General features: G+C 41.6%; 1 protein-coding gene across 5 annotated transcripts; it reads right to left on the bottom strand.

The window, feature by feature from the left end:
• Nucleotides 1-839: 839 nt before the first annotated feature.
• Nucleotides 840-12,815, bottom strand: prnp (prion protein). 5 transcript variants are annotated; one of them, XM_031897659.1, is made up of 3 exons: nt 12,794-12,815; nt 11,875-11,934; nt 840-4,043 (listed from the first exon to the last, which is right to left on the bottom strand). In XM_031897659.1, the coding sequence occupies exon 3, from the start codon at nt 4,034-4,036 to the stop codon at nt 3,362-3,364; it is 675 nt and encodes a 224-aa protein (XP_031753519.1). In that variant the 5' UTR covers nt 4,037-4,043; nt 11,875-11,934; nt 12,794-12,815; the 3' UTR covers nt 840-3,361. The 5 variants fall into 5 exon arrangements, with proteins under 5 accessions (XP_031753519.1, XP_012821570.1, XP_012821571.1 ...); XM_012966116.3 differs by lacking the exon at nt 12,794-12,815 and adding an exon at nt 12,601-12,626; XM_012966117.3 differs by lacking the exon at nt 12,794-12,815 and adding an exon at nt 12,219-12,527.
• Nucleotides 12,816-13,200: the final 385 nt, after the last annotated feature.

The raw sequence follows: 13,200 nt of genomic DNA on the forward strand, positions 1-13,200 counted from the left end.
CACGCAAACACCTCTAAATATAATTCTTTGGTTATTTGGATGACACTGTATTTGTGAATATTTGATGCTTGTTCATTTTCGTGCCATTAGGCTGCCAGTAAGCTACTTAAGATACTAATAGCCATCAGCCTGATTACACGTGCCCTGCTCTCCATTTGCTGCCCGAGTGTTCAGTTTTTTACGCATGCTGTCTGCTGTCACTAAGCTCCTCTGTAAGGGATTAGAGGGGAACTGTCATTGTGCAAGAGATCTATGGACCTGCAGTGGCCGTTCTAGAGATTTGGTTGGTTGCAGCAGGAAAAAAACTCTCTCATGGGGACCAGTAACAAACCATTTACACATTATGGAAACAATGCAGGCTTGGCCTGACAGGATTTTTTTCTGGCAGGTTTTCAGCTAGATATTGATCTGTCAGGACCTCCCAAGGGTCTTGAACTTTCCCTGTTCTGTGTTTCAGCAGATGTATGTATTTTTCTGTAATTATCTGTCAGGGCACCAGCTATGGTAAAATCAACATTTTCATCAAGGTACTTTTTAAACCCAATCCCTTTGCTAAGAACAAGTTCCAATATAATAACAAATGACACGTAATGCCAGGAATTAAAGAAAAGAGAATGGGCAGGGATTTGTTTAGACAGGTTCAAGATGGCTGAACACAGGAGAGCTGACGGACTGCAAATTATGTTTAGCAAACGATTTGATGAGTACAAGATACAATCGGTCAGTTCATTTTCAATGATAACGGTTCAGGGATAGTCTGGCATTTCCTTTAAGAGGATTCTGTGGGATTTGCCTGTAATCCTAACTCCAGATATAGTGAAAGTGACATATGACTCAAGTGACCGTTTTAAGCACAGTAATTTATTAAAAACATGGTACAATACAATAATACAATGGCAGTAACAGGAAGAATGTCACACACACGGCTTGGTAGGGCCACAGGGGGCAAGAGTAGAAGATTCCAAGATGTACTTTGGTTAGGAATGTAGAACAATGGAAAAAACTGGGGTTAAAATAAACTGCAGTACCAAGTGGCAGTGCCCAGGGCCAATCATGTAGTTGGAGATGGGCCCAAGTGTACCATATAAAGGTGGCTGAACACCTAGAACTCTCTCTGGTGTCTGGGTGAGAGAAGAGTTTGGTGGTACTCAAACTAAAAAGAGCATAAAAGTAAAGCTCTGAGTCTTAATAGCCTCTCTTTGTTAATGTGAACCTGGTACCAATTGCTGGGGACCTTACACAGAACTGGGTAGAACCCTGTTTAAAAGCCAGAACTCAAGCAGGTATTTACTTTTATGAGACTTTGGCAGTGATGTGTTTAAATCTTGCTATGCATTCATTTCCTGTTTTCCATCTGTTGCCCATTAAACAGGAAAACTACACTAGAAGATGGCAGCACTGATAGCAACTTTCTGCAAGCCAGGGCATGGATAGACAGCCTCCAGCTACTGCAGAACTACTGCTCCTATCATTTATCCCACAGTAGAGCTGGTAAGTTCAGCAAAGGCTGTAGTGCTGCTGGTTGCCTCCTCTTGACTTGGGATGTCAATGGCAACATTATACGTGCTCTGCTTAGCTGTTAGGGGTAAAACATCTTCCATTGAATTGGCAGTTAAACAACTTTCTGTAGGTTAATTTTTCTTTATAATCTGGCTCAGTGGCAGCAGGGTGATTCTTGGTTAAACCAATTAATGTGCTAGAACAGGCATGCCACATTCTGCTAAGACATAAGCAGTGAAAGAAAATGCGTAGGTGGCAACTGGAGCTTTCTGTCATTCCCAGTAAGAAGGCTGTATATGATGCTTTTCGACCAATTTAAATGCACTGGTGTCCCACAGCCCTAAATGCTACATTATATAAAGAAATTATACACTTACATCTCTCACCAGACAAGCTGCCAATGCTGTGTACCTGGTTATTAATTGCAGTTTATCTCCCCTTGAATTCTGCTTTAACAGAATAGTAATATACAACATGGACATTCATTTTTTGCTTGTGAGCAGCCCTGATGAACTCACCTCGGCTGAGGTATGTTTCCTACGCAGTGTGAGAAAAGCTCCTCCAATGTTCATAAATAGTTCTTGTTTCATTGTTGCAGCACTTGCAGTGTATGTCTGCTGAGAAAGCAACTTGGGGTGTGTATGTTTTTATTTTAATTCAGAAGGTAGAGAAAACATGGTCCCATCTGACTAAATGTGCAAATATTTTCCTTCAAGCAAGCCTAAATCTGCGCTATGAATCTCTACAGCCATCTAAGCATATGCAGCAACTGTACAAAACATAATTGTATTTACAGTATACCCATAAAGAGTGTATCCAAATATTTCCTATAGAAAAGGTAGTTAAATATAGGGTCAGCTTGGGGCTATCTGCAGCCCTCTGAAATGTTGCTGTGGGATTCTCTAAGCTGCTGTTTAACATATGAACGGCAAGTTTGCAAACACCCTTATTTCCCACATGTAACAGCAAATAATTTCCCAGTTAGTTTTCAGTGATATCTCCCCCTTGCAACCCCCAACTTAAATTGTTGTTTCATCCAGAACTGCCCTCTTCTTACTTCTGGCCCAGAGTGTAGGGCATTAGGGAGGAGAAGGGTCACACCAGTGGAATGGAAAATACACTGGGAACTGTAACCTTAAAAAAACAGCACAGTGGTGCACTGTAGCCTCACAGCACTGAGGATGTGTGTGTGTTACGGCTGGGGCAGAGACTGATGTGAAATACTGCCTTGTGTTTGTACAGGTCTACTGAACATGTTAGTGCTGTATAAATAAATGGTAATAATATCACACACAGGGCTGCAGGCTGTGGGACTGAATTAGCACAGCAAGGTAATCAGGCATTCTATAGCCACTGTGTGCAACCTCTAACCTGCAAAAATTATCATTGTGAGTGGGTTTTTTAAAACTCTCCTGCATAAAGTCTCAACGGTGAATCAATCTGTACAGTGGACCCTTTAGGGTGTCCAAGATATGGAAAACAAATCTGCAGTTGACGGATTCTACAAAGGCTTCTATAAATTCACAAAAATGTGGCTCTTCGGTACTGGAACCTGCAAGATATCTCATTAATAACATGCACTGTTACATAAAGCCCATTTGTGATGTCCAAAATGTAGGTTGTCAAGCAGAGATCGTAGCTGATGCAGAAGTGGGAATTTCGGTCAGTATTGAAGCGAGAGGTACAAATCCATAGTTGCTTACGGATGGTAGAAAGCTGGGCTGGATTCACATTGGATCCAACAGTGCTGCGCAAGGGAATCACAACAGAGACTGTCAGACTGGGCGTGAGACAGGACAGTTCAGAATCGGTTTATATTCTCTTTAAATCTCTATATACATACATTTGGCCTTCCCTCTGGTCACTCTATCACAAAGTAAACAAAAAGAGTGATAGTGAGGATCAGCCAAGGGTTAGAGAGCACCTTAAATCCCGATCCTCTCCTGTACTCAGTGATACACATCTCGCGAATAATTTGGGACTTCACCCTGGTTTCCAACTGGTTTACCTCGCTGGTGTTCTTCCCTTCAGCTGGCTTGATGATGTACTCTGTCACTGACATATTGTAGCAGTCCGTGACAAACCTATCCTCTGACACGTGCTCCTCGCCTCTGTACATTGGCCTGTAAACACGCTCTGGCATCTGGTTGTAGTAGTCGTTATAATAACGTGCTTCCATGGGATTGCTGAAATGATAGCTCATACGACCCATTGCATTACCGAGCATGTAGCCCCCGATAGCGCCTGCAGCAGCGCCTACGGCCACAGCCTTCATATTGGTTTTTGACTTGGGAGGTTTCCATTGCTTGTTGTTGAAATTGTTTCCGCCACTGGGATTATAAGGTTGGCCCCAGCTGCCTCCAGTATTCCCTCCGGTGTTCCAGCCATAGCCTCCTGGGTAGTTGGGGTTCCGGTTGCTCCCACTGTTCCATCCTCCGGTTTTGCTTTTCCCACTACCACTCTTCTTGGAAGATACAGTCAGTGCGCATACAAGTGAGATAAGGACTAAAGAAGTCCAGAGGCTTCTTAGCATCATGGCAAACCTACAATGAAAAGACATCATTTTAATCAAGTGAGTTCACATAAAAGTGACACAACTAATATTAAATATGTTTCCTTTAGAGTATCAGTTATCTTTCTTAAATTGGATATATGTAGTTATGGTTGTAATGTAACTGTAACTGCTTCCTTCCTGTGCCCAAGAACAGCATCTCTGTCACGATTTATGGCAGATATTCTAGCTAAATTTCTACAACAGTATTTTGTCAGAAATGTCACAGATCCTTGCTGGTCAGTCACAGGCCAAGATTCAGGAGATAGAATGACCTGTGGTCAAATAGCCCAAAGTGCACTAATCTGATGCTTTCGCCTCTAGTACAAAAGGTGGTCATACACTATCCTTACAGATCTGCTTTCTCTGTGAGGATCTTTCCCCCGACCTTGGGTGGGCAATATTGTGCTAATTAAGTCGATATGAGCCGTTAAAGCGAGAACTGCATCAGTGATGTGTTCCTCGATCCTACAAAGAAATCAAGCCTGCCCGATTGAAATCTGGCCAATTTACGGCCAGATGTCAGTCGGGGAGGCCACCATACATGGGCAGATAAGCTGCCAAATCAGTCTGAAGGACCCAAATAGGCAACTCAAATCTGCCCATGTATGGCCACTTTTAGTTGGCTAATTACCCAATCTAACCATTGACAACAGATTTAGCATGTGGCCTGCATAATAGTAATGGGTTTTGGCTGTGCCGTCTCTCTAAATGCATACCAGTATCACTTAAATCAGGATTATGTTTTTATTGGCATTCTAAAGTGTAACTTTATTGCATGGTTAGGCTATGGCTGCTTCCAAGTTACTAATGGTTCATTAGGTAAACATCCCCTTTAAATCAGCTGATGGGTGGGGTCAAAAGCTGATGATGTGTGAACAAATTATATTCAGCATCATGTGACCGAGAAGGAGAAGCCAAACTGACGTCTCTTTGACGGCTGCCTGCCAAATGTCGCACACCTAGACCACAAACTAAATAAAAAAATGCTTTTGGTATCAATCTCACTGGGGAAAAAAGGTCAAAAAGGTCAGGGAAAGGAAAAAATGAAGAGTTTATTTTAGTTCATTTGAGAGCGGTGTTAAACAGCACATTAAACACTACACAACTGCCTACCAAATGTGCCTGAGAGTATAAAGGCACAGGAACTTATGTACTGCAGCTACATAACAATAGATCCTTTATTCTCCACTGTGAATATGTCATACAACGGTACCCCAGTTGTGAGGTGGCAGAGATCTCTATACATGAATGTAAGAGCCAGCTGTAGCTATACTGTATGTTCCAACAAAGCTATAACTATCAGCTTATTATTTAAAAAAAAAAAAACAAAAAAAACAATTGTTTATTATTGTATAATTACATACTGTATAAATAACGTATTGTATAAATCACCCACCCCCCACATGAGGCAATGGCCATCCAGTTCAGTTGGCTATTATGATCACATACAGTTAATATGTCTTCCTTTCTGTTGTGCCTCTCTTCTGCTTGAATTTACAAAGATCTGGTTGCCATGGTTGCTGGCACAGAAATCAGAGGCTAGATTTGAATGAATGGAATTGTTTTGTTAAACCTAAGTTTGGGGTCCGTTATCCAGAATGTTTGGGACCTGGGGTTTTCCGGATAAGTGGTCTTTCCGTAATTTGGATCTCCTACCTTCTACTAAAACCTTATTTAAACAGTAATTAAAACAAATAGGATTGTTTTGCTTCCAATAAGGGTTAATGATATCTTAGTTGGGATCAAATACAAAAAATGTGAATTATTTGATTACAATGGAGTCTATGGAAGATGGACTTTCTGTAATTCAGAACTTTCTGGATAATGGGCTTCTGGATAAGGGGTTCGATACCTTTACCTTATAATTAACAGCCCATGTGTATAGGTTGTCTCAGAATGAAGCACACCGATGTTACATGAAGGATGTCCATAGGGATCGGTCCATTAGTGCTAACGCATAAAGCCCATGTTAGAGTCATAGTTAACAAATGACAAAAATCAAGTCATTGTTGACTTTGCCAATATTTTTTGTTCAGGCCTACCCCTCCCCCCCAGTATATACTGGTGCTTGGCCTTTAACATTTTACCCTCTCCTTATGCGCCACTGCTTATATGCCCCCAGAGACCATCAGGCAATTAATGCCAGGCTAGACTGGATCACAGCACAGTCGCTATGCTACACTAATATTATTACTTATTCTACCACAAGAGAAGTACAAATGTGCAGTAAGTGTTAAAAGACTTATGACAAACAAAACAGCTAAAAAAACCCTACTTTGCATGTGTCATGTCTGCTGAATATTAAATGCTCACAGTGTTTAGTTCCACAGGCACAGCAAGAGAAAGCTCTAGAGCTTCAGCTCAGTGCATCACTATGGCAACCTTAGGCCCTGTCCTACCATCTGCTCTCCTCACAAGCATCCCCTTTGCATTTACTCAGCCGCGCTGAAAGGAAAACAACATGGCAGCTGCAGCACTTTGCTTTCAGTGTTATAGGAAAGGCGGCAGCGAGACTATTTCTTTGTTATGGGGAACTGAGTGTTCTTTTGGCTCTTAGCAATATCTCTACAAAATACAGTGGGAAATGGTTTTCCTGAGGTATAAAGACAGCTCCCTGCCACATTATTTAAAGTGTATTTCAGACTGTTAATCCCTTGGATGTTATAATAAAGCTTTTATGCAAAACAACAAGTCACTGTATTGACTAATCGGGCAAACACTGCTCCGTTGTGATGTTAAGGCTGGAATAACATATATCAGGGAGGGGTTCATGTCAAATCAAGATGTGGCAACTGAAACCAGCATTTGTATATTTCTATGTGCTGTATATACTATATCTCCACATATAGTCACAGATGAAATTCATTACTACCATATTAAAATAAAACAACATAGAACTGAATTTGATGTTGATATATTTCTTGCAGTCAAAGCATCTTATCACTATCAAAATGGTAATTAAACAAAAGAGTGCAAAATTGCATACCGTAGAAACCATTCTGGTGAATAATTTTGCATTAGTACATTTTAACAATTTTATATTCACTTATTTTGGCAAACTCTTGTCAAATTTGTCTTCAGGGTGCCATTGTAAATAATAGTCAGGTCTGAAGTGGAAGTTTATTACATTTTTTTTAACCATCTGTCAAGATTCCTCTGTACCTCCACACGTCCACACTAACAAATAGCTAATCGCAACAAACATATCCTCAAACACACTAACACAGGACACACCTCTATAGCCTGCAAAAGAGTGGTCACTTCAACACTGGTCTCACAGGTTGTAGAATCTCCTTGCCACTGCATTCGGCACTATAAATACTGTTTAGTTTAGCTTTTCTGACTGACATTGTTAGAAAATTGGGATTTGGCATGCCCTCCCACCATTATGCCAAAGTGAATGTTTGCGCTAGCCTCTAGCTTCCATGTTGGAGATCTTCTATGCTGTCTGCCGCTGTGTATGGTGGTGGTGGGACACAACAGCTTGTTTGCTTATAGAGAAATTTAAAAATCTGTCCAATTTCCCAGTTTGGACGGTTACAAATTATATCCTATATTTTTATCTTTCCTCCCTAAGATAAAAATATAGGATGGTATTAAAATACCAGCCAGGTGGCAACCCTCTCCATGACATTGTGGAATAACCCAATGGGTGGAGGAAAGAGGAGCTAAAACCAGCATAAACGTATTGCTAGGACACCCCAACATTCCAAATTCCAACAATTCTTATCCTCAGAATGACAAAGTAAAATGTGGATTCAGTCCCAAAACTGTGACCTAGGTTCAACCTACCATAATAAAGTACAACAACTTACTAGAAAGTGAGGGATGCAAAAGAAAATGCTAAGGATTCATTATATCTTAGTTGGGATCAAGTACAAGGTTCTGTTTTATTATTACAGAGAAAAAGGAAATTATTTTTCAAAATTAGAATTATTTGCTTATAATGGAGTCTATGGGAGATGGTCTTTCTGTAATTTGGAACTTTCTGGATAATGGGTTTCCGGATAAGGGATCCTATACCTGTACTAAGAATGGACAGTGGTACCAAGCAATATGTACCCCCTAACCAATCTAAATCGTAGTCTTACGGGAATTATTATGCTATATTTCTATAGAATCAACATATTCCGCAGCCCTTTACAGAGATTATACATCCTTCACATCAGCCCCAGCGCAGCTCACAATCAAAGTTTTGTATCATATTCACACTATGGGCAATTTTATCAGGAGTCAATTGCATTTCATGTATAAAAAAATTTGGGTTGCTACTGCTAATATATTGTCTATGTGAAAGTAGTATAGGTTTATCTTCCTTTGTATGTAGAACGCATAAATAATTAATTTATCTGCTATAAAATGTAAAATCCTTTCTAAAATAGAACATCCTCCCACATAATCCGTTTCCCTGGCAAACAAATCTATCCTATGTCCGGTTACAGGTAGGTTAAAAATGTCACCCATGTCCTTGCTACTTCTTGCAATCAGTCAGAAAGCCCAGAAAGTTGCATTTATTAGACATGCCCCTGATTTTATAGATAAGTAAAATACTGGCCAGGTGGAAACTCTAGATGGAAGTAGATGCACAGGACAGACCTGTGAAGTTTATTACCCATTTACATTTATAGGGGGCATTCTTGATTCACAGCTTCAAGCTGTCTCTGAGAAATGCTTAAGACACGCAAGATGGCAGCCTCCACTCATGTGTAAAAGCACAAAAATAACCATGCTCTTTAACAGATTAAAGCCTTTACTGACTACCACCAAAATAAACTGCTTAAGACGTAGGATCAAAGATTAGTTATTAAGAGAAAGTCTCTGGATATAATCTGTGACCTGAAAACACTCCCTGTGATATATATAAATAATGTGAAAGGTAGGTGCCCAGAACCAAAATAAATGTAATACATACAATGAAAGTGGTCCAAACTCCAAATATCTTTGTTTCTCAAAGATCTTTCACCACCTGCTTGGGACCTTTTGGAGAGTGGACCACTTTCATTGTTTGTATTATATATATTTTTGATAATATGCTTTCCCTGGCGGCTTTGTTTCCAGCCCTGAGCAGCTGTATTCCCACTCAACAAAAGGCCAAAAGGCCAGGTCTATGCATAATATATTGGAAATACAGAAAACAACAGTGGGATCAGCTGCTTATAAAGAGGGTAGTGATGATAATTTCCAGAACATTTCCAGTTAATAGTGTTCCCAGCATGCATTGCCACAAAGGCTATAAATCTTTCAGTAGATTCCCTTGCAGGGCCCTAAAGATAAAGCAGTTTCTATTTGGGGGAACAAACAGCAGCAACAAAATGTTCATTGGAGGACAGTGGGGGTGCTTCTCAGTGACGAGAATCGCCAACATACCAACTTACTACCTCTTCTTTCAAAAACAAACTGGCAAAGAGGGATTTCCTTCTCTGCTCCCAGGTATCCCCTGTGCCACCCTGAGTGGGTGCATGCGCACAGTATGGTAGTCCCGAAAGAAGTTCTGTATTGTACATGCACCAATCTAGGGTGGGATAAATGTGAGCAGGCAAGAAGGGGCTATAAACTGTTACCATCAATGCTTTAGACTAGAGAATTGAAAGGGCTGAATTGGAACACGTTAACTGTTACTTCCATGCAGAATAGCACCTCACCCTTACGTTTCCCCTCCTTATAAAGAGAATGGAGCAATTACTTTATCTGAAGTAATTGCTCTTACTCTAACAAGGAATTGCATCAGTTGTTGGTTGATGCTTAGCAGCCCTTTAGTTGGACTGGGATTGAGCCAACGACTGGATTTAGGACCAACTGGAACATTTCTATTTAGCCAACAAGGAGAAGATAAATCAGGAAAATCATCTAACAGCTGTTGCTGAACAGCACTTCCAGCAAAGGATGCTGGGAGTTGGGAAGTTCCGCAGCATCTGTAGAAACACCAATATATGATAGTAAGCTTGAAATACAAATTGCACAAAGGTATGGTTAAGTAGATTATTTAAAAAGGCAGATGTATAATTTGAGGGGGTTTAATTCTGCAGTAAGGGTCCAGTGGAGCAATTAGAGACCGCTGTTGTGGGCCCAATAAAAAGGAATATTTTGCATCTCAGGTGTCTAAATGGAGGTACTAGCCTTCTTTATACAGGTTGTCCTACTTCTCTAGATTCCCGAAAAGGTTTGAGGCAGACTGCCACTGCCACAGCTCTGCCTTCTGCCTAGTGCCCCATACACAAGCAAGGCTGGCAAGTCATACTTACAATGGCACAGCGATGGCATCATCAGGGCTTGTTTAACTGCCTAGCAAGGAAACAAATATTAAGTGCATCCCTGTGTGTTTGTGTGCTTTATTTGTGTCCTTCTGTGGTCTCTGAGTGTGTGAGTAGTATGTGAGTCTGCATGTGGGCTGGTGTGGTTTGTGTGCCAGGGCTAATTTAGTCACAGTCAGGCCCTGGCCCAACCACTCCTAGAGCAAAATATAACTGGTGATCTAACAGTGCCCTGTGACTCCTTCTATAAGAAAGTGCCTGTTCTGTTCCCAAAGTACCACATAGAGGGAAAAATATCAAATAATAGTGGCTTGGGGCCCCTGCCCATCCTTAGGCACTTCTATTAGTTTTGGGCATTACATTTGCATCAACTTCAAAATGTCTTGATACCCTGATACTGTCATTATGTATCTTGGTACTGCCATTATGTATCCTGGTACTATCATTATGTACCTTGGTACTGCCATTATGTATCCTGGTACTATCATTATGTACCCTGGTAGTGTCAGTATGTACCCTGGTACTGCCATCATGTATGTTCTCTTTGATGATGAGGATGATAATGCAAATGGTGGCTTCCCTGTGTGTTCAAGATCTCAGTGCACTATGCTTAACATGCCCCACCTCAGCCTGTAATGCACTTCTACGCCATTCCTTTATTTCCTTGGACTGTAATGCATTTAAGTGCATCTGCTATCGCAGGAAACTGGCTTGTGAATAATTGAATAATAATGTGTATTGGAAATGAATTTACTCTTCTGCCTAATAGCAACCATTTAACTGTTGTCATCAAACAAAGAACATAATAACGGTTACTTAATAAACCAGCCCAGAAAATAGAAGGACCGCATGTTTTCCAGGCAGTATGGAAAGGTGGTGCTATAAAAGGATGGTATAAGAGTGGTACACAGAGCGAGCACTATATGTAAGAAAACGCAAACAAAGAAGACAAATCCAGATCAGGATTTAACATCAGCTTTCATTCAATTTGATGTAAAATATCAATGACAATGCAAAGTGCCCTGACAAGGGGCACGAGAGCTTGCAATCCGGATTAATGAGAATAAAAAAAAGAATGTTTGATAGAACTCAAGATGTGAATATTGCTGAAAACACACATGTGCATGATTTCTAGGCATTACTGTAAAGGCCAATCAGGTCCCCAAGCTGTTAAGCCAACAAGGTTGATAAAGTCTGAGGTTGCATAAGAGAGGAATAACCCTTATAATAATATCTATAATTATTTAAAACATATATAAATATTGGATTCAATTAGAATGTCTTGCTATCTAACCCCAACTCTCAGCACCCTTTAACAGCCACCTTTAGCTGAGAGCAGGTTCTGGGAGTTGCAGTTCAATAACATCAGAAGAATGACAGGTTACCCAGCCCCCCTATCTGGATAAATAATAATGTTCGGTAGGGCTATAGCATGGACATCATATACACTCTATTTATAAGGGATAATAATTCTAGGCAAGTTAAGATATTTACAATACAGCCTATATGGATATATATAGAGGGGATTACACTGCTTATTATTATTATTCAGATACAGATGCCACTTACCTGTGTGTGGGTGAGTATGCCCAAAGAGAAGCTAGCTGGGTGCCAGGCTCTGGTGGGTGCCTACAGGAAGGCAAATGAGAAGCTGATGTGAGGGTGAAACGCTACAGCCAGTTGCACCCAAAGCAGCACCCACCACCCATACACACACACGGTTTCTATAAAGGGAAGAGACCCACCCCCGGCCCCATGCTATTAATGGCACTAAGAGGCACTACTGTCACTTGAATCCAGGGGATAAACAACATTGCGCTGCAGATGGGAGGGGGTGATGCGCGTTATCAGCAGGGCACCTCTGTGCCAGGGGGTCACATGACTGCGATCAATAAGAGAGCCGTGCCACTTACCTCTGTGCCAGGCAGGATACGACAGAGGGACTGAGGATGGATGTGCCAGGCAGATCAGGAGGGCAGTGGGACTAGCAGTGGGACTAGCAGTGGGACTAGGGAGGAGCCGTGCAGAAGAGACCACATGCGACAGCGGCCGGGGGGGGGGCGGCTTTACTGCCCTTAATAGGGCCTCACGTCCGTGTCGGAGGAGGGGAATGCCCTTAGCTGGGAGCGCAGCGGTTGCTATAGGAGTGAAAGCCAAGGGGCAGTGTATCTACCAATACTAAGTACTAGCTATAGATGCTAAAGAGAAGCGTTGCTGGTAAAGACTGCGGAGGGAGGGGCGGAGCTCTTTATAATTGGAAGTTTATGGGCTTCCCTGGGGGGCTTTCCTACTTACCCTGCGCACATAGGATGAGCTCAGAGATTCAGAACTAGCTTACCGTAATACAAGTGCTACAGAACTAGATTACCGTAATACAAGTGCTTTAGAACTAGATTACCGTAATACAAGTGCTTCAGAACTAGATTACCGTAATACAAGTGCTTCAGAACTAGATTACCGTAATACAAGTGCTTCAGAACTAGATTACCGTAATACAAGTGCTACAGAAGCCGCACCGCTGCTACAGAATGAGCAGCCCCGTATCCTTTGGGCCGCAGCTCCCCCCTTTCTCACATGAGAAAACCCCCAGGCTCAGGCTTTACCATCAGTTACACAGCGGCTGCCCACAGCGACCCCTACAGTAAGGTAGCGTTAGGGCGCCCATACAGAGCCTCATTTTTCTCATTAGCATTTTGTTTTTCATGTTGAATAGAAAAAAAGCTACTCCAGTGTCGCAGGCGATTTGTTGAAATATTGTTGCTGAGTAACCCCGCCAAGCGTCCAATCATAGTGCTGGGACAATAATCTTCACTTATTCTCATGTATAACCAGTAGGAACAATAAAACACACAGTTATGGGCAATGCTAACGCAAAGCAGCGGTAACTGTGGCACA

The sequence above is a fragment of the Xenopus tropicalis genome, chromosome 3 (genome assembly GCF_000004195.4).
Source record: "Xenopus tropicalis strain Nigerian chromosome 3, UCB_Xtro_10.0, whole genome shotgun sequence".
Classification (NCBI taxonomy): Eukaryota; Metazoa; Chordata; class Amphibia; order Anura; family Pipidae; genus Xenopus; species Xenopus tropicalis.

Bases quoted from the DNA above. Each gene is read 5' to 3' on its own strand.
- prnp (XM_012966116.3), bottom strand. The intron at 4,044-11,874 runs GTAAGTGGCATC...TTTTCATTGTAG, and splicing joins GCATACTCACCCACACACAG to GTTTGCCATGATGCTAAGAA.